The sequence below is a fragment of the Notolepis coatsorum genome (assembly GCF_963971535.1).
Source record: "Notolepis coatsorum genome assembly, chromosome: 6".
Lineage (NCBI taxonomy): Eukaryota > Metazoa > Chordata > Actinopteri > Aulopiformes > Paralepididae > Notolepis > Notolepis coatsorum.
The window spans coordinates 90,313,540-90,339,115 of NC_140170.1; the positions used below are offsets into that span (position 1 = coordinate 90,313,540).

Genomic DNA, 25,576 nt, shown 5'->3' on the forward strand with positions numbered 1-25,576 from the left:
TCTACAGTGCGACTATTTCACTCGCATTTGCCCCTAAAAATAGATATGTGCGAACTGGACAAATTATTTAGGAGCACAGTGTGCGAGTAATGGTTTTGCGTAGTGGGCGTGGTAACGTGCAATTGTCATTTCATAATAGACACAGAGCAGAGCGGACCTTCAATTCTAGAAGCTATGACATCTAGCTTGAGTCTTCAGCCCTGCGTTTGACAGCTGTGTGACAACTTCCCTCGCGAGTCGCGCTGTTTCTATGTGTAATGTAAACTCCGCGAGCAACGGGTCCAATTGTCTAACAATTGTCTAACATCCTAGCCATTCTGGAATGCCCACGTCGCTCTAACGCTAACTAAGCTATCCCTGGGAATGATCAGAGGCATCCAATAGTGAGGGAAGTGGGGGCTGAGTCCGTCCCCCCATCTCTCCCTCCCTCCCTCTCTCTCTCCCTCTCTGCTAACAATCCTGATTAGATTATTGAACGTATTTCATTCAAAAGGAAGATATTTATGGACATTAGCTATAGTATATAGCTCAGCAGCTGTAATAGAATTATTTTATAATATTTGATTATTTACATTTAAACAGCGTCAAAATATGAATTTAAATTATAATTAAATTAAATAATATTTATTTTGATTTAATTACTGGACTGTCATTATTGTTATTATTATTTCTGTCATTGTCCTGTGATTTATCATTGATTATTACTCTTACTGTATTGTTTGTCTAGTTTCATGTTAAAAAAAGGAAAAATAAAAAACATTTGTTCAAAATTCTTTTTAAATTAAATAATTGTATAAAGAATTGTCCATGTTCTGTCATCTAATGATATATTCCATTACCTTTCCTATCGGTATTGAAGTCAAAATGTTGGTATCGTGACAACACTACAACATACAAAAGCAGCTGGACAACCTATATCCTTTGCGTCTAGTAGGCATGGGCCAATGTGTGATTTTGGTGGTATGTGCTATTGCACAGATGTGTGTCCCTTAGTATAATAATTGTTAGACTAGAAGTCTTTATTTGTCATGCAGTTTTAACACACACACGCGAGATGGGCGACTCACAGGAACACACACACACACACATGCACTGAGTCGCCGATGAAATGTCTCTCTGCACTTTTCCCATCCCGTTGTTCTTCCCCCCATGGGCAGCCGGGAGCAGATAGGGCGTCAACGTGAGCCGTGCCCCGGGGACCAATCCAAGTGCTCCTGTCCGTCTTCGTCAAGGACGCCACAGCGTTAGCGATCTGTTGTGCATGTTTTTCCATTGGGTTTATCTTATCGGGGGGGAAACCCTTGCGAGCACGGGGAGAACATGCAAACTCCACACAGAAAGGCCTGGGAGATACCCCACCTGGGTAACTGGCATCATGGAAACCTGGTCCCCAAGCGGGAATCGAACCCTGGACCTTCTTGCTGTGAGGCGACAGTGTTAACCACTACACCACCGTGCCGTATGCACACGTACACGCACGAACAAACACGCACACACACACACACACGCATGCACAGTATAATATGCAAGTAATAAATAGTTTGTTAATAAACTAAAAATGTTTCACTGTGCTCCTAAATTTCTTTGTGTGCTCCTAGATTTCTTTGTGCGCTCCTACATTTTTTCATTTAGGAGCACATGTGCTCCTTGGGAAAAAGGTTAGCCCCTGACATAGAAAGAGGAGGGTAACTATTTCAAAGCACACAATTACAACCGGCCAGGTGACAGATCAACATCCCTCATACAGGCACGCTGTGTGTACAGTACTGAGTGAATCTACAGACAGTGGAGAATTTGTAGGATGGTGGATTTGACAATCAATCAAATGTATTTATATAGCACTTTTAAACGTGATGCTTGTCAACCAAAGTGCTTCACATAGCTAAGCTAAGAACAAAGAAAAGTATAAAATAAACAGAAAAAAAAAAATCAACGGATAGACAAAGGAAAAACAGAAAAACACGTCAACACGTAAGGCAAGAGTCAAAGTGAGTCAGGGAAGGCCAGGCGATATAGATGGGTTTTGAGTTTTGATTTAAAAGACTCGATGGAGGGGCATTTAATGGACATGTCGGATGCTGTTCCAGAGGTGAGGGGCTGCGACCGCAAAGGCACATCCCCCACAGTAGTGCTTGCCGAGAGCGGCCCTGATCAAAGCAAGGTGAATATCTATAAGATATGAGAGGGAACCGCGTCCTTCACACATGAATTTCCTCTCTGCGTGTGCCCTCAGCAGGGGGGGGGGTTGACATTCTTCATCCACTGCTGGGCATTTTTCTTTAAATCTTGTGTTTAATAATGTTATTATGTCGGTAGGGTGTAGCCTATGTGTCAGTATTTCCATGTATGTATTTTTTTAACTCACGATTAAGAAAAGAAAAAAATATACTTTTTTTAAATTGTTTTTAACTAGACTTCACTCAGGTGTATTATTGATGCTCTCATTGATACTATGTTTGTGTGTGTGTGTGTGTGTGTGTGTGTGTGTGTGTGTGTGTGTGTGTGTGTGTGTGTGTGTGTGTGTGTGTGTGTGTGTGTGTGTGTGTGTGTGTGTGTGTGTGTGTGTGTGTGTGTGTGTGAGATATATAGAGAGAGGGGGTGAGAGAGATGAGGAAGGGGCAAGAGAGTAAGAGAGCTGAGAGTGTGTGTGTGAGAGAGAGGGGGGGACCGTGTGTGATTACTCAGCCCTTGTGTGGGTGAATGTAACAAGTTCCTAACGTTTTCTTTCCCCTATTATTTCATGCACACTTTATTCATTGTTTTAAATTATTATTAAGTTAAGTTAAGTTATTTTGTGCATCACTCTGTTTTGAATTTGATGCAAATTTGCAATGCATGAGGGTCATCCTTTTGTGTTAAATGGCTGCATAAAGCAAGCATTTGTTGACTCGCATGTTGATAAGAGTATTAAAACTTGGAACTTGAAAAAAATCTGTTTAAGGTAGAAAAAAAGGGAAAAAAGTGATTAATTTGCGCTTTAATCGCGAGTTAACTATGGACAATCATGCGATTAATCGAGGCTAACTTCTTAATTCCTTCTTTTTTTTTACTTACTTACTTACTTACTTTTTTTACTGTATGTTGCACACTCTCAGGGGCTCATACAGAAATAAATCATTTCATCATAAAGTATTCTGTATTTTGTTGTGACAAATAATAAACAAACTTGAAAACTTGAACTTGATTTTAATATAATGTGTTGTGTTCTTCATATTATGTATAGGCATTTTTTTCATCCCTGATTCATTCCTATTGTTTTCCTATCCATCTGCTTGTGTTTCATATGTTGCTGACGACGTGTGCATTTCTCCCCATGGGATTCATAAAGTGCCAATCTATCTAACCATCTAAAATGATTAAGTAGGGAAGTGCAGTGACATTTTCTCCTTTGTCACAATACGCTAACAAGGGTTGAGAGCAACCTTTTCATCAGAAACCTGAGGTGTTCACGTGATCAGTGTATCATGTTTCCTTCTCATCCAATTGTATCTACATGTTTATATAGCTTTGTGTTTTTCGTTTTTTTCCAGTATCGTTTCGCCAATTTTACACTTCCTTGAATCTGTGGAATGTGTTAGTTAAATTGCTTGCAAAGAAACTAGTCTAAATTAGGGATGCATTGATTTTCAAATATTCAAATAGTCGTTAAATAAGAATTTTAATAGTTTATGCAAATATAATTTTGTCTCTACTTTGTTTTTACCGGCACCTACACAGTTGGGAGGGGACCCTATTAACTGTTACACCGCTGAACAGCATACTGGGTACAGATAGCATAACAGTCTGTTAACAGCTGGGAGAACAGAAAAGAAAGATGAGGAAAGAGAGACCGGAGATGTTACATGGTAGCAACGTTTTGTACGTTTGCCATGTTGTTTCACTAAGCTCACACAGTAATGTAATGTTGAGAACGAATGCTTTTGTTCCCAGAAATATGCTAGCTTGGTCCGCTAGTGTCAGCTCAGCTGTTGCAATGACAGCAGCAGCCAGCTAACGTTTGCTCGCTTGTTGGATTACCTCACATTCACTATTAAAAACAAAACCATACGTTAACGTGGAAGCTCGATTTCCGATTTGTTCCCAGTCATTTTGTGAGTTTTGTCCATCCCTAGTCTAATATTTTCCAACACCTCTTTCTTCACACGGTGTTTTTAGTGGGTATAGCTGACATCACATCTTAAACTAATTATTTTCTTTCCTTGCCTGACTATCCCACACCAGCACATTAGGTAAGCACTGGCAGTGTTCCTGGCTCCAAAGCTAATTGATTAATCAAAACAAATTCATCCCATTGTGACTCCATCGAGGGAATGGATACCCAATTCTGAACAGATTGTTTAGGATTGTCAATCTGAAGACTTTAAATGGTAAATGGCTGCTTTTTTATATAGCGCTTATCCAAAGCGCTTTACAATTTGTTACTCACATTTGCCCATTCACTCACACATTCACACACCGACGGCGGAGGCAACCATGCAAGGTGCCAACCTGCTCATCGGGAGCAATTAGGGGTTAAGTGTCTTGCTCAAGGACACATCGACACGATGCCCGCGAGGAGCGGGAATCGAACCGGGAACCTCCGGATTGCCAGACGACTGCCCTACCTCCTGAGCCACTGTCGCCAAACTGTCGCCAAATGACAAGGAGTACATAATCATTATTCCCCGGCACCTAAATAACATCCGAGACTATGCCAAATCCATACATAGACTAGAAAAAACCCATTCTCCATAATATGTCCCATTTAAAATCACAAAAAAGACAAGAGAAAGCAAGCAAGTGAAGCCACGTTCCGTCCATGCGTTCGACTCCAATATGAATCCCTTTTCTCTAAAGTCTCTCTTCAAAAGGCACCCTCCATCCCACCCCTTCTTTACTCAATTACCTGACTGAGGTCAAATCCAGGTCCACAGTGACAGCGATACTTAAAAGGTTTTGTATGTTTCCAGCATGTTGTTTGTACGGCCTACAGTAGTAGAATACTGACAGCCAATGAGATGGGTGTTAAAACACCACTATATTATTCTTCCATGTATAACATAAAAGCTTTCAGCTGCAGCTGAGCAGAGCAACAGGGAACATCAAAGCAAACGTATTGCCATTATTCAAATCCATCAGAATGTAATTTCGTAGCTTATTGTAAATTGCGGTGCCTAATGAGTGAAGCTTTTGGGAGCGGTTTATAGGCCCTACGGTCCATGTAATGGTCCAGATATAATGGCTCCATTTGTAGTGATGGTATGGTAGACCTGATGGATTCATTCAAGTCATAATGAAATCACGAGTTGATTAACACCAGTGGAGCTGTGTGGAGCGAGTAGTCTATGTCATGCTACATTTATGGTCAGAGATGGGAAGTTGGAAGTGGGAAACGCCTCATCTCAGAACTATGTGTGTTTCGAGCTACGAAGTCAGAAAAACATGGTTGCTCACGCTAAACTTTTTTGGCAGTTTGGTCTTACAATTTGTCTCGCATGAAATACAACTCACAAAGACGGTTTACAACAACATTATAGCTAATATACTTGTACTATATATACTTGTACTTGTACAACATTAACGCTCATACAATGCGAGTGGTCGTGTTGAAATTACGTCAAATGGGCGGCTGGGTGGCGCAGCGGACTAAGCGCTCGTCACCAACGCAAGAGACACTGGTATCGAATCCGGCTGTCAGCGTTGCCTCCGGCTTGGCCGGCCGTCATACTGGCTCGATTGGCAGAGTCAGCGGGAGGGAAGCCGGTGGGTGGGTCCGGGTCGTTGTAAACAGCGACTCCTACAGTTTGGTCGGGGCGCCTGCACAGCGAGGGAAGGATCTGGAGGGAGGTAGTGTGACCTCCACACGTTACACTCTCCCAGTGAGAGTCCGCGCTGCCAGGTGAAAATAAGTGGTGGGCTGGGTACACATGTGTCGGAGGAAGCATGTGATAGTCTCCGCCCTCCCAGACCGACGGTAGGGGGTAGAGTGCGACCAGGAAGGGGATTGGGAATTGGCATAACGACTAACATTGGGAGGGGAGAAAAACGGAAAAAGAAGGGGGGAAAATATCATTAAAAAAGATAATAATAAAAATAAAAAATTACGTCAAATGACGTCAAGTTTGCAGAGACATGCTGGGTAACCTTGTTCCCAGTTTTATCTCCTCCGTGAGATAAAGCCTGGTAAAGAACTACGGCCGAAAGTGTGTATGGGGTAGAATTTCCGGTGTATCTACTTCCCCTGGAAGCTGCCTCCGAACGGACCAAACTTTTCCCGAATCCTGTCGGCAAACAAGCTAGAACGTCCCGGTCATGTAGTAAATTCTTCAGTCAAAGCCGTTGCAGTGGCTTAAACGAGGAAATATTGTGCACTTCACACGTTTCTATAATTGTTTTGTCAAAACCGGAAAGCCTGTAGCCTGTACTTCCGTTTACACACTTTCTGAGGCATATCTTTACCAGCCTACATGCTGGGGCATATGGCTACTGTAGTAGTTACCATGGAAACCAGTCAAGATTACGATATATCACACATTCTCTCAAATATTAAGTTAAAACATTTACCTTTGTTGGTTGTAACAGTATAAAAATGTTGTATATATTTCCATCACAGATTATGAACCTACACAATATGGTTTGGCTGTAATACTCTAGTTTTGATCTTCAACGGGTGGCTACAATGGGGAAAAAATCACATCATAGGTCTCCAACCTATAGGCTAGTCAGTGGGCTAGGTAGAGGTACAGGTGTGCTACAGGTAGGCATGTTGCAGATGCATGCATGGGCCACAGAGAGAGAGAGAGAGAGAGAGAGAGAGAGAGAGAGAGAGAGAGAGAGAGAGAGAGAGAGAGAGAGAGAGAGAGAGAGAGAGAGAGAGAGAGAGAGAGAGAGAGAGAGAGAGAGAGAGAGAGAGAGAGAGAGAGAGAGAGAGAGAGAGAGAGAGAGAGAGAGAGAGAGAGAGAGAGAGAGAGATTAATCCACACACACACACACACACCTGCCATTGAGCAAGGCAAGGAGCTCCCCGGCATGGTACAGGTCGTTGCGTGTCACTCGGCTGAAGCGGAAGGAGTTGAGGTTGCAGAAGGTGACAGCCGGGAAGATCATCTGAGGCGCCGCCACCTCGTCCAGCTTGGTGACGTGCGGGTACTGGAAGTAGAGCTGCACCCGGTCCACACACACCAGCACCAGGAACCCCAGGGAGCCCATGAACAACAGAATCCACAAGCAGCGCTTGACGCACATCCGTTCATAAGTGAACATGTGCGCGATGCCGTGCAGTGTGGACCTGCTCGCGAAAACTTCAATGGGAGCCGGTCGCTTGTAGTCCATGTCGTCCGAGTCCGCTTTGAGATCCATCACGACCATGTGGGTTCAGAGGGGTAACGGGGGGATATGTTTTTTAGGCGAGGGGAGCTAGTAAAGTGAAGGTACTGACGGGAAGTGCACGCCCTTCTAAGCATGTATTATGTTCTTCATCCAGATGTGTGCGTTGCGTCACTGACACCCGGCACAGCAGCCCGACAGATCCACCACAAACCAATTCAAATAATGTCCAAGGAATTGTAAACCTATATTGTTGCTCCCTAAATCAACAGAGATCAGAGAAATAGAAAAGGGACAACTCTTGCTCTACCTTGGTTCAGTCCCATAATAACCAATATTATACTTATAGCCTCCCCAGCGCGCATGGACAGATTCCTAATTATACTGGCATCTCCTCCTCGTGCACTACTGGAGCGATTCGAAAGGTTCAAGTTGATGTCTCCCTCCCTCCAGAATAAAAATCAACAAAAATAACTTACTATTAAGAAAGGTGCTGCAGTTTTATTCCAAAGGCTCTCAGCGCTAAATCAAAGCGATGTGATGGTTATTCTCTGGATGCTGTGCCTGTGAGTAATACTAGGCTACATTGCTTTTCATCTTGGCACAGGCATTGCTTTCCCCCTTACAGTCCCGGTATCTGTGTAATAACAACAAGGCAATGATTTCGAACTGCTAAACCCTGAAAGCAGTCTTCGGATAATAACGCTGGATGATCTAAACCAGAATACGCAGCAGTCGCATCATCAGAACAGGTCACATCCCGGGCGCGCATCCCCTGCATGCTCGCATCCCTTCCATCGAATAGCCGCCACACAACAATGCAGTGATGATAAGTCTTTTGTGTTCTCCTTATGCCGGGCTCACCCTTGGAAAATAAGCTAGGTTATTAGATGGAAAGTAGACTAACACATGATGGGTTTCATCCCCGATTGAACACATTCCGTATGAAATGAACGCTCGGGATCATAGTGGATACCTAACCAGAGGCGGTCGTCGTGGTTTGCCCGGATCAATTAAATTCGCCCCTAACGGGAGAGAGCGAGGATTGGACGGCACGTGTTTTACCGTCGGGTGACGAGGTCGGTTGCAGCTTCAAATCGCGCGATTCTATTGCTGGCAATTCCTCCCCATATATATAAACAACAATAATAACACTAAACCATGCGAGTGAGCTACTACTATACATGTATACATCAGGGGCGGGAAGGGGATGGAAAAGAGAGAGGTATGTTTTGAATTGCTGATGTGAGCTGTAAAGGACGTCTGCAGCCCTGTACACACACACACACACACACACACACACACACACACACACACACACACGCACGCACACACACACACACACACACACGATGGTATAGACAGCAGCACAGTAGGCTATACATATAGTCACACACACCCTGTATGCACATGTGTATAATACTATTATAGTAATATACATAAATTAGCTACTTTGTAGCTTTGTCATAATACTCAATACTGTTGTATTGTACACTCTTAGAATTGGGAGAGCCTCAAAGAACTCTGGGGATACTCAAGGAACCTTGCTTGGTTGGGTGGTTCCAGGAGGAACCTTTAACAGCTCAGAGGTTACTGGAGGAACCGTTCACTCAGAAGGGTGTATATATGTATATTCTAGTTATTGAGGTCCTCAACGAAAACTGCAAAGCTCTGTGCCAAAGGACAACGTTGGATTTGGGGTGTCTGTCTCGTGAGCTCTGAAAACATATGGACTACTAGCATCTGTTGGCCAAAAACACCTCTCCATGCAGGTTGGCTAAGTGGTGCAGTGGGTAAGTCGCTTGCCACCAACGCAGGAGACGCTTGGTTCGAGCCGACCTCTTGTCATTGCTTTTTAAACATTTGTGCAATGTCAATAATAAACTTTCTAAGGGGTTCCTCGAGGAACCTCTCCTGCAGGGGTTCCCAGTGGCAATGGTGAGGAACTCCAAAAGGTTCCTCGAGGCTCTTCTACTTCTAAGAGTGAGCACAGATGTTGGCCAAAAACACCTCCACAAGGCAGGGTGACTAAGTGGTGCAGTGGGTAATATGCTTGCCACCAACACAGGAGACGATGGGTTTGAGCCCAGCTCTCGGCGTTGCATGTTAAACATTTGTGCAATTATATATATAATATATATATATATAATTATATTAATAATAATAATAATAATAATACTTTTAATGAGTTCAAAATTGAACCCCAAACCCCACAAAGCGGTTCCTTGAAGAACCTTTCTGAGGGGTTCCTCGAGGAACCTCTCCTGCAGGGGTTCCTCAAGGAACCTTTTTGAACTGAAAAGGTTCTTCCTGCAGGGGTTCCTCAAGGAACCTTTTTGAACTGAAAAGGTTCCTCTTGCAGGGGTTCCTCAAGGAACCTTTTTGAACTGAAAAGGTTCCTCCACAGTGGCAATGGTGAGGAACTCCAAAAGGTTCCTCGAGGCTCTTCTACTTCTAAGAGTATAGGCTACTTGTACTGAGCAATGGCAATATGCAATTGTATCTAATAGAATGTGAGCACACACACACTATGTAATTGTATGTACACACACACACACACATTAGGCAGGCAGTAAGAGAGAGAGGGGCAGTAAGAGAGAGAGGGGCAGTAAGAGAGAGAGGGGCAGTAAGAGAGAGAGAGGGGGGCAGTAAGAGAGAGAGGGGCAGTAAGAGAGAGAGAGGGGCAGTAAGAGAGAGAGAGGCAGTAAGAGAGAGAGAGGGGGGCAGTAAGAGAGAGAGGGGCAGTAAGACAGAGAGAGAGGGGCAGTAAGAGAGAGAGGGGCAGTAAGAGAGAGAGAGAGGGGCAGTAAGAGAGAGAGGGGCAGTAAGAGAGAGAGAGGCAGTAAGAGAGAGAGAGGGGGGCAGTAAGAGAGAGAGGGGCAGTAAGACAGAGAGAGAGGGGCAGTAAGAGAGAGAGGGGCAGTAAGAGAGAGAGAGAGGGGCAGTAAGAGAGAGAGGGGCAGTAAGAGAGAGAGGGGCAGTAAGAGAGAGAGGGGCAGTAAGAGAGAGAGAGAGGGGCAGTAAGAGAGAGAGGGGCAGTAAGAGAGAGAGGGGCAGTAAGAGAGAGAGAGGGGGGAGCTCCCGTAGCTCACCGCATATCTCGGCGCTATCTCTGCGTCGGGGAAAACCGTGCTCGTCACGGATCTGGGGGACACGAGTTTGATTTCTCAGAATGTCTTCCCCTGCTCTACATCCCATTTCAACCTGTTTCTGTCGGTCATGCTTGACCAGAAAAGCGATAAACGCTAAAAAAATTAAGTTTTAAAAAAAAAGAGAGAGAGAGGGGGGCAGTAAGAGAGAGAGGGGCAGTAAGAGAGAGAGGGGCATTAAGGCAGATCATGTGTGGACACATTGCTTGTGCCAAATCAGCTATAGAAGACCTATTGCCTGCGAGGCAAGAGGAGCTCACCCATGAAATGACTCATGATGCGTACATAATCCCCATTTGCCATAGTATTGACTGTGCATGTGGCAGTCATCTATAAAAACCCAACGTCTTTTATTGATCATCAGTGCTGGGAAGATGAGACATGTGCTTCGTCAGTGAGGCGACGCTGTGAATTCTGGTTAGACACAGAGCAAGAGCGCAGTGTTGCATGTTGTCCTAATATTAGAGAGGGAGTTACTCAGCCAAGTGGTGTATGAATTTTGATATAGGTGCTGGGAAACACAGCATCACGGTGTCTCCTTTACCACTGCTGTCTATTAGCACCACAGTGACAACGCTACTGTGCAGAGAGGCCAACGTGGAGGACGGGTATATCCATTAGCTTCCATGAATATGATACTATAATGCTTTTCTTTATCATATACAGTACCTGGATGAATTGCTTGCAAGCACAAAAAAAACGAAGTATTTTTTTTTATCTACTTTTTCTCCCATTTTTAAATTTTTCTCCCATCCCCAATTTCATATTGTCCAATTCTACCCTCCCCTGTCTCGAACGCTGTTAGGCCATGCCTCCCACTGGCCGGCTGCAATGTGGACGAAGCCTTGCATCACGTGTCCCCTCCGGTACACGAGGAGTCACCTGTACAGCGCGATCTCTCAGCGGCGAGGGTCTGCGTGGGAGGGACACGCCGCCCTCGTTGCTTCCTGATTCTGCTGCGCAGGCGCACCAACCGACCTGTAGGAGTCGCTGTCCACAACGTCCGATCCCCACCCACCAGCTTCCCACCCCTAACACTGCCAATTGCGTTAGTATGGACGACCAGCCAAGCTGGTAGCAATGCCAAGAGCTGGGCTCGAACCCAGCATCTCCTGCATTAGTGCCGAGCGCCTTGCCCACTGCCACTTAGCCGCCCATAACTAAGTATTTATTTGTATTTATATTTATATTTATTATATTATTTATTTTATGTTTTGAAGGCCACAGAGTTTCACGGCAAAGTCACCACGAAGAACATATTGGCAACGTTTCTGCTGGAGAAGACAAGAAACAGGGTGGTGGGGGTGGAACAATAGTGACAGCACAATAAAGACACACAAAATGGAAACACACACACACTCTATAGCAGCAGTATCATACCAAATGGAGGCTGTGTAAATCGACTGCATTTATATAGCGCTTTTATCCAGGTTCTCATCAGGAGCAGTTAAGTGTCTTGTTCAAGGACACTTCAAAACACGGAGGAGCCGGAGTCGAACCGGGGACCTTCCGGTTAGCAAACGACTGCTTTACCTCCTGAGCCATACTGTCTCCACCAGGTTATAGTGAAAAGGAGAATATTTAAATTAAAGGCCTAATCATAATCAGTGATCCAAAAGTAAACTAATGGGCAGCCAGCACCAAGGAGGAAGGAAGGAAGACTTTTTCTTCTGTATCTCTAGTTGATCTGTGTTAGAAGGACTAACACAGATAACAGGCAAATATGCACTTTTAATTCTATTCAGTGTATTGTGTGGCTGTAAAGGTTTATGTTGGTAATGTTCGCAAACACTGGAGTAAAACAGATCCATGATCAGATTTATAACGGGTTAAGAAAGTTCCAAATGGCATATTTTCCATCTACTGTTTAACCTCTTCAAGAATGTGTGTGAATATACCCCACTTTGATATTGTATATTGATATAGAAAAATCACTGATTGGGCCTTTAGGTATATTATGCTTCAGTATATTTCCAGTATGCTATTCCATAGCAAGGTGTCTATACTGTGTGCTGTCTGCACCCATGGTGCTTCTGTTTATATTTAGTGGGAAGCTACATTGTCCACTGGTATCAGTGTTATTGCATAGGGCTTGTGCAAGTAAAACAGAGATGAGAGAAGTTGTGTAACGCCTTTGATTAACCTAGTCAATTAGCGCTTGAAGGGCTTGATTAGCCTCATCTAGCGTGTTGGCAGGCACAGGGTTTTGTAGGTTTGAGTGTGTGAATTCAGTGTGAGAGTCCTTGTAAACATGACTGGCACCTTCAACTCAAACAAGAGATCAAAACTGGCACGCTACAAGAGCATTATTACTGTGAAATTAGCCACATTAATGCATAATGTAATAACTACTTGCATATCTATCAACATATTCTCATTATGTCATCCGTATTGTTGGAGATACTTCATGATTTCAGTATTATACAATAGAAGACAACCCTGGTTATTATGGGTACTCAAGAGGACCCAAATGCAGACCACAAGGCACAGGAGAATGGAGATGTTTTGAGAGCAGACATCCACAGAGCAGAGAGAAACTAGGGCCTGGCTGTGGGTGTGCCACTGATTATAAGATGACCCCTTGCACCAAATCTTGTTTTTAAAAAAAAATCATTATATTTGAAAATAATGATAATAAAACACATTGTTTTATTCAATGTAGGCTGTTATTTCTCATCATATTTTGATAAAAATAATATTTAAAAAAAAAACAGAAAAAACCAATAACATCCTTTTTTAACATATTTTGGTTAACATCTTTTCTCTTGACTGTTTGCATTTTTAAGGCAGTCTTTTTGGGCTCGCCATCTTCTAACATTCTAACACACTCTGTAACATCATATTTCTTGGCTGCTTGACAGTTGTTTGATGACTGCTTCGTTGATCATCCCAATCTTAAAATTGGCATCGTAACTCCTCCTCTGTTGTTTGTTCGAGCTGGTTGCTGTGTCTCTCCATCTCTCCAGGCGCCTATCTGTATGTGTGTGTTTTTTTGCACCTGTCACTGCAGGCTGTGTGTGAGAAATACCGAGAGAAAGACGGTGGCTCGCTTGGGGAACACTCGTTTGGCGCAATCTGTTGTTGTGAATGTATAATGGCATTTAAAAGTCTAGACCCCGAAAATAAGACTGCCCCTTTTTTCTAGGGGAAAAACCCTGTCTTATATTTGGCACAATATGGTAAATTGCCACCTATAAGGCTGAGGGCAGAGTCTATATTTCATTGGGATGACACTGGTAGTGTAAGAAAGCTGGCGTGTATTGGAGGATTTTCCAGTGGCTCCTCTCCTCTCCTCTCCTCTCCTCTCCTCTCCTCTCCTCTCCTCTCCTCTCCTCTCCTCTCCTCTCCTCTCCTCTCCTCTCCTCTCCTCTCCTCTCCTCTCCTCTCCTCTCCTCTCCTCTCCTCTCCTCTCCTCTCCTCTCAGCTCACTGCCAGGACATGCATGCAGATTGGCCTTTCTGTCAGCCGGGCCTATTTGGTGTGCCAACCAACTCTAAGGAACTGGCAGGGAAGATGAATATACTCCAGACTCCCACTGACAAGTCTCTTTAGTTATCGTTCAGCAAGCAGCGCACAGAGGGAGCAATTGACCATAATTCACACAGCTGCCATTTTGCTCCTCTGTCATGGTCAGGTCGGGATTCATTTCCCACCTTGCGTGGGGACATGTTGGGAAGGAATACCAACCTGAGCATGACATGAGAGCAAAATGGCTGCTGTGTGAATATGGTCAATGGCCCATAATAGCAATACCCCCCCAACCATGCAATTCCAAGCAGTTGTTGTCTTGGCAGTGAACCAACGGATGATGTCATCAGAAGGAGTCAGACAAGGGCTGGGTAGACAGATGGCCATTATTTCTAATAATGAGTGTCTTGTACTGTAGGTGCCACCCAGAATGGATATACGGGTACGAGCCTAGTGGAGGTCAAGGACATCTTCATCAACAGCAGGGAAACCTGTCAACAGAACACTTGGATGTAGCTGCTTCTAACAGAGGGCTATTTGAGGTCCATGCAGGTAAACATGCAGGGAACATATCAATGATCTTTTCCACAATTTTATATGACTTCCTTGAATCTGTGGTATATGTTTGTTAAAGCGACAATGTGTAATTTCTCTCTTAATAAGTTACGTTCTGGAATGTGTACAGAACAAAGTGCGCCCACTGGCGCTTCAGCACACCACTCACTGCTACGGCCTCAAACGATACCAGACATATGCCTAGAATGAACGAGATGTGATACATTTCTTCTCGCAAATGCGGAAATGGGAAACTCAACCAGTATGAATTCACTGCAGGAAAAAAAGTTTAAGAAAAAAGTGGCACAATTTCACATCATCATGTTTTGCAAAGACATGCACAGAAACTAGTCTAAATCTAAAGAAAATGATCAATCTAAAGAAACATGTCTAAATCTGAAGAAACAAGTCTAAATCTAAAGAAACTAATCTAAATCTAAATAATCCAATCTAAATATAAAGACACTAGTCTAAATATAATGAAACAAATCTAAATATAAAGAAACAAATCTAAATATAAAGAAACTAGTTTAAATCTAAAGAAACAAATGTAAATCTAAAGAAACTAGTCTGAATCTAAAGAAACAAATCTAAATCTAAAGTAACACACCAAATACGTTATGAATCATTTCTCTCCCTGCCTGGCTACCCCCACGTAAGAGTAAAAAAAACTGTTTACCAACTGGGCAGTAGCGTACATTATATAATTATATAAGCAGTGTTCCTGGCTCTGAAAAGCATGGCTAATTGATTAAACAAAGCTAATTAATTGACATCACAAAGGGCAGCTTGTTTAAGCTTGTTAGTAATCTGAAGAACTCAAACCCCCAGCACCTGAATAGACTGCCAAGTCCACAAAGACAAAACAAATTTTCCATAATATCTCCCATTTTAACAGAAATGTGCCGTCTCTTCCCTCTCATCTGGTATCACACCTCTGTCTTCTACACCGCTATGGCCGTATCACTTTCATGCAAGGTGTTACAAGAGCTGATCATGCAAGCCTAATGCACGGCAGCAAGTTTCATAACCCCCTTCTACATCCATTCATACATCTATTTTTTATGCAGCGATTTACTGGTCCCGGCTCATAAGGGAATTGCCTGTGGAGCTTTTGCCACCTACACCAGCTAGCTAGAGTACATAATATGCAGGTGGCAAATATAGCCTTTGTCTCTTGAATCTTCAACCAACACACACCCCTAACCTTCAACATCTCAGTTATGTAATAGTAGATATTAAAGGGATAGTCTTGTGAAATATTTGCCAGTAGTGTAGTGGATGCAAAGCTATTAGCTGTGGTCAGAGTTCTGTCCGGTTTCTGAGCAAACTGGAATGTAAACAGGGTCTTGAAATCCACAACATGCAGACAAAAGGGTTACCTGTTTCTAGCAGAGTCATCCTCCAGCATTTTGGATTCTGGAGCACTTTGCACTATTTTCCTCACTGTGACAAACTGATTCTGATTCTAATTCTGTGAAGTTGATTGAACAGGATATCATTTTGAAGAAGGCTTATCAGCATCAACCTACGAATTCAATTTATAAGAAGCCATAGTGGCAGTAAACCTCTGAATCGAAGCAGAAAAGTGTTACGATCTCAATTACAGTACACATCCTCATCAAAGAAGGCAACAACAGCTGTCTCCAACAGCACTAAATCAGTCATTACACATGAATGAAATGCTTTAATTATAGCAGTGCCAGTATTTCCAGGTGTGCAGGGCTTGAATGATTATAGGGAAACAGGTCAGAAACATAATCACTCTATTTCAGGTTTTTCTCTTGTTCTTTAAATGTTATTTTAAAAACCACATCCAACATCATTCTTTATTGTGACAGGCCTACTGCAATACAGCTATGCCAGCAGTGGAAACATAGACCGCACAGTAGGGTAATTGGAACCCTTGTCCCATTCACATTCTTTACAATCTTTTTAATTTGTTCATTATATCCTGACAGTCATGGATATAATGAAGTCTCTGCATAAGGACATCTATATGCAGATTATATGCCAGTTGGGGGTTAAAATACAGTACACATCTTCCAAGCCCTGTTTTGTGTGAATACGCAATGGTTATAAATGAGGCCCCAGGCATCGGAGTATCACCCGCTCCATCATTCAGACCCCAGTCACCTTGTTCTCTCCACTGAGACCCCAGTCACCCTGTACATGAACTGTTCTCCACTGAGACCCCAGTCACCCTGTACATGAACTGTTCTCCACTGAGACCCCAGTCACTCTGTACATGAACTGTTCTCCACTGAGACCCCAGTCACCCTGTACATGAACTGTTCTCCACTGAGACCCCAGTCACCCTGTACATGAACTGTTCTCCACTGAGACCCCAGTCACCCTGTACATGAACTGTTCTCCACTGAGGCCCCAGTCACCCTGTACATGAACTGTTCTCCACTGAGGCCCCAGTCACCCTGTACATGAACTGTTCTCCACTGAGGCCCCAGTCACCCTGTACATGAACTGTTCTCCACTGAGGCCCCAGTCACTCTGTACATGAACTGTTCTCCACTGAGGCCCCAGTCACCCTGTACATGAACTGTTCTCCACTGAGGCCCCAGTCCTGTACATGAACTGTTCTCCACTGAGGCCCCAGTCACCCTGTACATGAACTGTTCTCCACTGAGACCCCAGTCACTCTGTACATGAAGATTCAAGATTCAAGATTCAAGAGTTTTAATTGTCACGGTATACAGGTATACAATGAAATGCGGCTGGTCTTGCCCGCGACGATGTGCAATACAGTGGTACAACATATAATAGAATCCAATAAAAATACAGTGGTACAACATATTAATAGAATCCAATAAACCAGTGCAATAAACAGGTACATGGTGTGCCATCTCGGTATCTGTACATTAGTATTTACAGAGCATATAGGACATGCTAGTTAGCTTTAGTAGTGCAATACACTGTTCCTGAAGTTATACTACTTTAAGTGGCCTTTCCTCTGGCCATAAGTGTGCGTGTGTGCGGCATGAGTGTTAAAGTGGCTGCTAGTGTGTGAGCGTGCTCAGCGTGCGTGTCGTGTATGTACTTGTGTGTGGATAGTTCAGTTTCTGTGTCTCTCAATGTTCATTGTTCAAGGCTCTGATGGCCTGGGGGAAGAAGCTTAGCCTAAGCCTCTCCGTCTTAGTCTCTAGAATTCGCAGGCGTCTGCCTGACCTCAGCAGCTGGAACAGGCTGTTATTGGGGTGGTGGGGGTCTTTCATTATCCTGCAGGCTCTGGATTTGCACCTCTTGTTGTATAGAGCCTGCAGGGGAGGTAGCGCAATACCCGTGGTACGCTCGGCTGAGCGCACCACACTCTGTAGGGCCTTCTTGTCCTGTGCCGTGCTGTTCCCATACCAGGCAGTGATGTTTCCGGTCAAGATGCTCTCTACAGCTCCTGAGTAGAAGGACTGGAGTATCTTCCCCGATACTCTGAACTTCCTTAACTGTCTCAGGTGGTAGAGGCGCTGCTTCGCTTTCTTTACTACTGTGCCTATGTGTGTTGACCATGTCAGGTCCTCTGAGATGTGGACCCCCAGGTACTTGAAGCTGCTCACCCTGTCCACGGTAGCCCCGTTAATCCTCAGTGGTGTGTGTGTCTCCCGCTGTCCTCTCCTATAATCCACGATCAGCTCCTTGGTTTTACCAATGTTCAGGAGCAGGCTGTTGTCCTGGCACCAACGTTCCAGTACCTCAACCTCCTCCCGGTAGGCCTTCTCGTCGTTGTCCGAGATCAGCCCCACCACCACCGTGTCGTCGGCGAACTTCACAATGGAGTTGGAGCTGAACCTGGCCACACAGTCGTGTGTGTAGAGTGAGTACAGCAGGGGGCTTAGAACACAGCCCTGGGGGGACCCGATGCTCAGGGTGATGGTGTTGGAGGTCTGACCCCCCACCCTGACCGCCTGGGGTCTTTCACTCAGAAAGTCCAGTACCCAGGCGCTCAGGGCGGAGCTCAGGCCTAGCTCGATCAGCTTGTCCACCAGTCTGGTGGGGACTATGGTGTTGAACGCTGAGCTGTAGTCAATGAACAACAGTCTCACATAGCCCCCCTTCTGACGGTCAAGGTGGGAGAGAGTGCTGTGCAGTACCTGGGAGACCGCGTCATCAGTGGACCTGTTTGTCCTGTATGCAAATTGCATAGGGTCCATATCACTGGGGAGAGAGGCACAAATGTGGTCCTTGACCAGCCTCTCGAAACATTTCATGACCACAGAGGTGAGTGCCACCGGTCTGTAATCATTTGGACATGTTGGGGAGGGTTTCTTCGGTACAGGGATGATGGTAGACATCTTGAAGCAGGCAGGGACTACTGACTCCGCCAGGGATTGATTAAATATGGCGGTGAACACCGGGGCAAGCTGGTTTGCACAGGACTTAAGTATGCGTCCTGTTATACCATCTGGGCCTGCAGCCTTCCTGGTGTTCACCTGCATAAATGCTCTTCTCACACTGTGTTCCGACAACGAGAGAGCGCCCCCGCCCCCCCGCGGTTGCCCCCCCCCCTCCACAACAGCCGGTGCGCCAGTGACGTCACTAGCCAGAGGGCTAGCGGCGACACTGTCTACACCGAACCGAGCGTAGAAGGAGTTGAGTTTGTCCGCTAGAGAGGCGTCGTCGCTCCCCATTGCGGGGGCGCTGACTTTGTAGTCAGTTATTGTCTTCAGTCCCCTCCACAAGCCTCTTGTGTCGTTTTGTGCCATTTGTGTCTCCAGTTTCTCAGCATATGTCCTCTTAGCAAGTTTAACAGCCTTGCGCAGAGTGTAGACTGAAGCCTTGTATTCTTCCATATTTCCTGACTCTCTGCCCAGGTTATAAGCCGTGGTGCGTGAGTTTAGGGCTGTTCTTATAGTGCTGTCCACCCAAGGTTTCTGGTTTGGGAAAACCCGCGCCGTCTTTGTGGGGACAATGCCGTCTGCCACTGTAGTTATGTAGCTTACAACGGTATCAGCATACTCGCTGACGTCACTGGCGCTTCCTTCAAACATGTCCCAGTCTGTATCCTTGAACGCGTCACGGAGCTCGGCCTCTGATTCGTCAGCCCACTTTTTTGTCTCACGTGACACGACGACTTCGTGTGATCGCTGTTTGTATGCTGGGATTAAAAAGATGGAGTCGTGATCGCTCGCGCTTACAGAGCCCATCAGTGGCGGAGCCGCTACAGCCTTGTAGGCAGCTCTGAACGGGGTGTAGCAGTGGTCGAGTGTGTTCCCCCCTCTTGTGGAGCAGGCGATGTGCTGAAAAAAAGTCGGCATCACTTTTTTCAGGTTTGCCTGGTTGAAATCACCAGTCACTATCGTCGCGGCTTCCGGGTGCTTGATCTGCTGTTTGTTGATGTGGTTGTGTAATTCCCCCAGCGCTTTGCCGGTATTTGCCTGTGGATGAATATACACGACGGATAAAATGACCGCGGTAAACTCACGGGGTAGGTGATACGGGCGACACAGGATCTGGAGATGTTCCATATCTGGGGAGCATGAACTTGAGAGGACATGTACTTCCTTGGGATTAACCCAGAGATTGTTCGTGAGGATGCAGACCCCACCTCCGACGCTCTTCCCAGAGGCTGCCGTGCGATCTGCTCTCAGGACGGTGAAATTGTCCGATGGAGAGACGCTGTTGTCCGGCGTTGCTGGCTTGAGCCATGTCTCAGTGAAACACATGATATTAACGTCTCTCATCTCCCGTTGGAATCGGACCCTCGCTCTCAAGTCGTCCATCCTTCCCTCCAACGAACGTGCATTCGCCAGAAAGATGGATGGAATTGCTGGACGGTAAGCAGATCTTTTTAATCTAAGTCTGATACCGCCTCGTCTACCTCTATGTTTCTTTCTGCCGTTTCCTTTGTTGCCGTTCTCCCGCTTGATTTCTGTTAGCCCTTCTGGGCATAAAGTGTCTCCCAACTCCAATTTGAGTCCGGAGTTTAGGTCCATAAGTGTCTGGCGGTCGTATGACATACCCGCCAGTGATGATTTAATAAAAAAAGTCGAAAAAACAAACATAATAGCTAAAAATGTGCATAATCGTCGCGGAGCTAAACCAAAGGCGACTGACCGGGGTCGCGCCATGTTTTGAACTGAACATGTACTGAACTGTTCTCCACTGAGGCCCCAGTCACCCTGTACATGAACTGTTCTCCACTGAGGCCCCAGTCCTGTACATGAACTGTTCTCCACTGAGGCCCCAGTCACCCTGTACATGAACTGTTCTCCACTGAGGCCCCAGTCACCCTGTACATGAACTGTTCTCCACTGAGGCCCCAGTCACCCTGTACATGAACTGTTCTCCATGAGGCCCCAGTCACCCTGTACATGAACTGTTCTCCACTGAGGCCCCAGTCACCCTGGGCAAAGTTAATGTACTGTGTATACTATTACTGTTATGTAATACTGTTGTAAATATTTTTTTCAGATTCTGATTGTTCAATGTCCCCCAGTTAAAGGGGTTCATTGACAAAAGTTCAACTATAGACAGTTCATAAAACGTAGTTTAGTTAAACGATAAACATAAAGAGATAGAGAGCACAAGTACAGATGACAAGTACAGTATGAGAAGGTAGAAATATATATTCATAATTAATTATATGCCAAATTGCCAATATTAAATCGATTTGATGCTTTTAAGGCACAACACTTGCATTTCCAATTAATATTAGGTAAATAAAATTGGTTTTCTGGATTTAATGTGACTTCCTTTAATCTAATGTTCATTTGTTAATTTGATTTCTACTTTTACTTAAGTAAAGGAACTGTGAACTTCTTCCACCACTGCTAACGTAAGGTTATGTATATAACCAAGTTCTATGAATTATGGTGACGCTCAGCATCGGTTGCATAATATCTCGCTTCAGTGGATATGCACTGAATACATTTCAAAATGTACCTTTACATACCAACATCCGTCTGACCACACCCCCATCTGCTGCCTACATAAGCAGGGGTGGGGCCACACACTCATCTCCTTCCCAACAAATTTCACCACAATGAAAGATCAAGGGCCGCAGCGGCGTCCTGATGCTGAGCGTCACCATAATTCATAGAACTTGGTTATATACATAACCTTATGTTCTATTTCATTATGGCTCCGCTCAGCATCGGTTGCATAACAGGAGCTGAGCGGGAGCCAAAGCTCGACAAATGTACCCCGCTGAGGCCCCCCACAACCATCAGACCGGGGAGGACCGAGCCCCCCGACCCTCCCTAATGGAGGATACCCTCCCTATTGGAGGCTTACGGGAGGGAGACGGATCCGACCGTGCGAAGAGGAACTCAAGCAACTCAACGCACAGGGTGAGCAGACCGTGGCTTGACCCCACGACTACACACACGCACAACCCGCATGCCACCAGGGAACGAACGGAAGGAACAACCTCGTTACTGCCCCCAAAATCACGGGGTCAAGAGCAAACCCAACCCCGTGGCAAGGCTGTAGCAGCGGAGCGCGAAGGAAGACCCAGACCCACTGAAGGGACTGGATCCCCTGGAAAAAGGGGGCCCGGAGAGGTCAATGACGCCAGGCATCAAGACCCCACCAGGCGGTCACTTAGTGACACCGCCCCCCACATCGCCAGCGTATTCGGATAAGGCCCCTCCAAGAGCGGGCCCTTTCCCCCCAATAGCACACCGCCTGGCACACTGACCCTGCAGAACAGGCAGTCAGCATGGCCGTAAGCACTCAAAAAAGGTTAACCAACGGAAGCAGGCAGCGCACCGGGGAAACCAGGCAGCAGGCTGTAACCTGAGCCTGGAGCACTGCGGACGAGACAGGCGCCAAAGGAGTCAGCTGAAAACAGCCCCCCCGGCGGAAGGGGCGTATGCTGGCATTGTTGATCACCATGACAAAGCCTCCATTAAAAAAAAACCACCCAGAGGGGTCGAGGCAGAGAAGGCTGACATGATTGGCAGACGTCATGAACGTGCAGGGGCACACTCAACCGGGCAACCCGGGAGTTGACTCTGCTCCAACATACCAGGGAATCAACTACCCTCTCTGTACAGACGGTGGTTGTTCCTATAACCCCTCAAGAAAAAACTCCAAAACACACCTGCGGGTATACACTGGCTATACCGCAGTACAAGTGTTTCAGTTTTCAAAAAAGGGTTATCCCAGGCCTACGGTATCAACGAAACTTTACTTCGGACCGGGCCCGGCGGCTCGGGAAGCACACAGGGTTACCAGAGGAGGTCCAAAAACCACCCCAACAGCCCCCTCTTCGCCACGCGTGAGAGAGGAGCGAAAAGAATGGAGAACCAGCCCTAAGCACACCGCACTTGGTATTCCCAGGCGGTCTCCCAACCAAGTACTAACCAGGACCAAACCTGCTTAGCTTCCGAGATCGGACGAGATCGGGCGTGTACAGGTTGGTATGGCCGTAAGCCATTACGATAGTGCAGAGTACAACATGTACCCAACAAGGGTCTCCATAACGCCTAACCTTGTGACACCCAGGCCGACCCGGCATTTTTCCCCCTGAAAAAAGCCCAAGTCCCTCAGGGTACCAGAACAGCAGATCTGCACCCCCGGCGGACAAACGGGTTAACTGACCTGGACCAGCATGACCAGAACCAGTCCCGTGCCCTAACCATGCCGACATGCCTACTCCAGGAGAAGGGGCAGATATGTGTGTTGATCTAAAACATGAAAAGAGGGTGCCACCCAGACGGGCCGGTTTGAACCGTGCTCGGTGGCCCACCCCAAGGGCGTGAGACCCCTCTACCTATGTTCTGATCTATTCCGTTAACATCCCCCAGATATGAACGAGAATTCATCGAGACAACCTAGTAAACTGGCGCTCGGAAGAGACAAAACTCCATCCCAGTTGCCCTATAAAAACGCTGTTTTAATAACAAGCAACCAAGGCGCACTTAGCCCCTGCGTGATTCTTAACAGAAACACACCGAGCCAGCACTATGTATGCGTCGAGACCCAAACACATCAATGGATAGTCTAGCAAGACACCAAACATTGTTCCTCCAAGTCGCCTGGGAGAACGGCACGGAGCCGTCGTGCTTCATGTTCCTTCCTTTTTTTATTCAAAAAAGAAAGAAACACTGACATGAATCCCACGTGACGCAGCTGAGGGTAAAAATTGTTTACATTTTTACATCCCACCACCCTCGCCATAGGGAGGAGACGGAAATCCCCAGAGAGACTTCCCACGCGAGCTGTATAGATTGAAAAGAATATATTGCAACATTGAGCTATGTAATACTTGGGTTAGGGCTCTCCGAGGAGGAGGCACTGAACCAATACACACTCAATAATCGAATTGAATCGAATACACACACAATAGAGCAGAACTCCTTTTTGAAGTTCTACTCACCTTGACAATCTGAGGAGGAGGCTCTGAACTCTGAGGAGGCTCCCTCACAGGGAAGGAGAGTCCGAACTCACAGAAGGCCCGAGGAGGAGCTTCGTGAGGAGGAGCTCTGACAACTCCCTGAAACAGATCCATAACATGGACCTGAACAACCCACGGAAGTCTTACCAACAGAGACGCGCTCAGTGACGTACTCTATGGCGGGGGAATTTCCGCGGTGCACACGCCCAATCTTCCAGGGCGTGGGACCAGGAAACCCCCCCCTCTTACCCTGTAACGTGCCGAACAGCAACGTAACAGGAACCTTGAAGGACAGGAGGTTTTAACCCCTGACCAATCAGAAAAGGGGAGGAAAGGATTACCAGTTCACCCCTTTACGACCCCACACCCATGATATGATGTAATGACAAGTAGAGCATGACACAGTCATAGCCCGCTACATGAAGCATCGAAAAGCCTCACATAACTCATGTGCTAACCTGCTATCTGATTTTTACTAAGGAAAAAACACAGAACAGAGAGGGCCCCCTTTAAGAGCCCCGGTACCAGACTTACATATGTGCTTCTGTGGGCCAAACCTAACCCAGTTGTAGATCACAAGACACACACAACCCTTCATCACAACAAAAAATGGCAAAAGTACACTCTTGCTACAGAGGAACGCCGTTTTTCATAATGAGAGAATACAGAATCCTCGATTACGTATTGGCCACAGGCCTTGCCAAGCACACATGATAAGTGACCAAACAATCTTTTCTTTAGGAAAAAATTGTTTCTCAAGCGGAAAGCACAACCCCAGCAATTAAGCAGAGGGTTACATCGTATCCCCACAAACACAGTGACACAATATATTGTAAACAACATGTCTGAGAGGAGGGTGGGGAAGCCCCAGGGAAACCGGGGGGACCACCCCTCCTTCCTTACCCTTGATACGACCAAGTTGAACAGGTAACCCTGTTAATATGTGAACACACTGTTCATTGTCATTACAGGCTGAGAAAACAATTCATTCCTTAATCACATGTCACTAAGCATAGCTTCATAGGTTAATTAACCCCCTTAGTTGTGAGTTCACGTTACATGAACACACATGTTCTCATCACAACTAACCAGATCATTTTTACACATGTAAACAACAACCCGATTTATATGGAGAGAGAAGCTATACCAGTGACAAGACAATTCACACACAACACGCGTCGTATCCTCAATGTATTGCAGCAACACACGTTTTGGAAAACATTGTTATTACAAAACATTTAGAAGGGAAGGAAAGAAGAAGTGTTTAAAGTCCGGTCGGGACCTTCCTACCCTGAGCGCAGGCCAAGAGAACTGCAATCTGGCTAATGGGACACCGAAGTTGAACACAGCAGCTCCTGTGTTGGCAACGAGGGTAACGTCGCTGCGCCACCCAGCCGCTACGTTTCTCCATGTTGACACAGTCCTCGCTGGCAGGGCTCCCGGTGTAGGTTCGACTAACATCCTCTGTCAAAGATGACGTCGTAGTCAGAGTGTTTAAGGCATGTTATAGTTATAGCAACGTTCAACAGTGTAGCATCAAGCTAACAGCCGCTCTCGACTGATAGCAACAAGCTAACGTTTCCTAGCCTAGTGACACAACGGGCTAGCGCCGCAGCTAACAGCTGACTGGCTAACAGGTAGGCCACAACTAGCACGCAAGCTAAGCAGCTATCACCTGAACTGTACACAACGCAATAACAAGCCACACTTCAGACAGGCCGCCATCTGAAACCCTCCTCATCCTTTAAGA

The 25,576-nt window shown here is 45.8% G+C and overlaps 1 protein-coding gene across 1 annotated transcript in view; it reads right to left on the bottom strand.

Moving 5' to 3' along the window:
* asic1b (acid-sensing (proton-gated) ion channel 1b) overlaps nt 1–8,205 on the bottom strand; it is a gene marked incomplete at its 5' end in the record, with an annotated part of 514,910 nt that extends 506,705 nt beyond the window's left edge. Inside the window, one exon of the mRNA XM_084316401.1 lies at nt 6,977–8,205. Within this exon, the coding sequence (XP_084172527.1) occupies nt 6,977–7,347 (371 nt within the window). The remainder of the gene's footprint in view (nt 1–6,976) is intronic.
* Nucleotides 8,206–25,576: the final 17,371 nt, after the last annotated feature.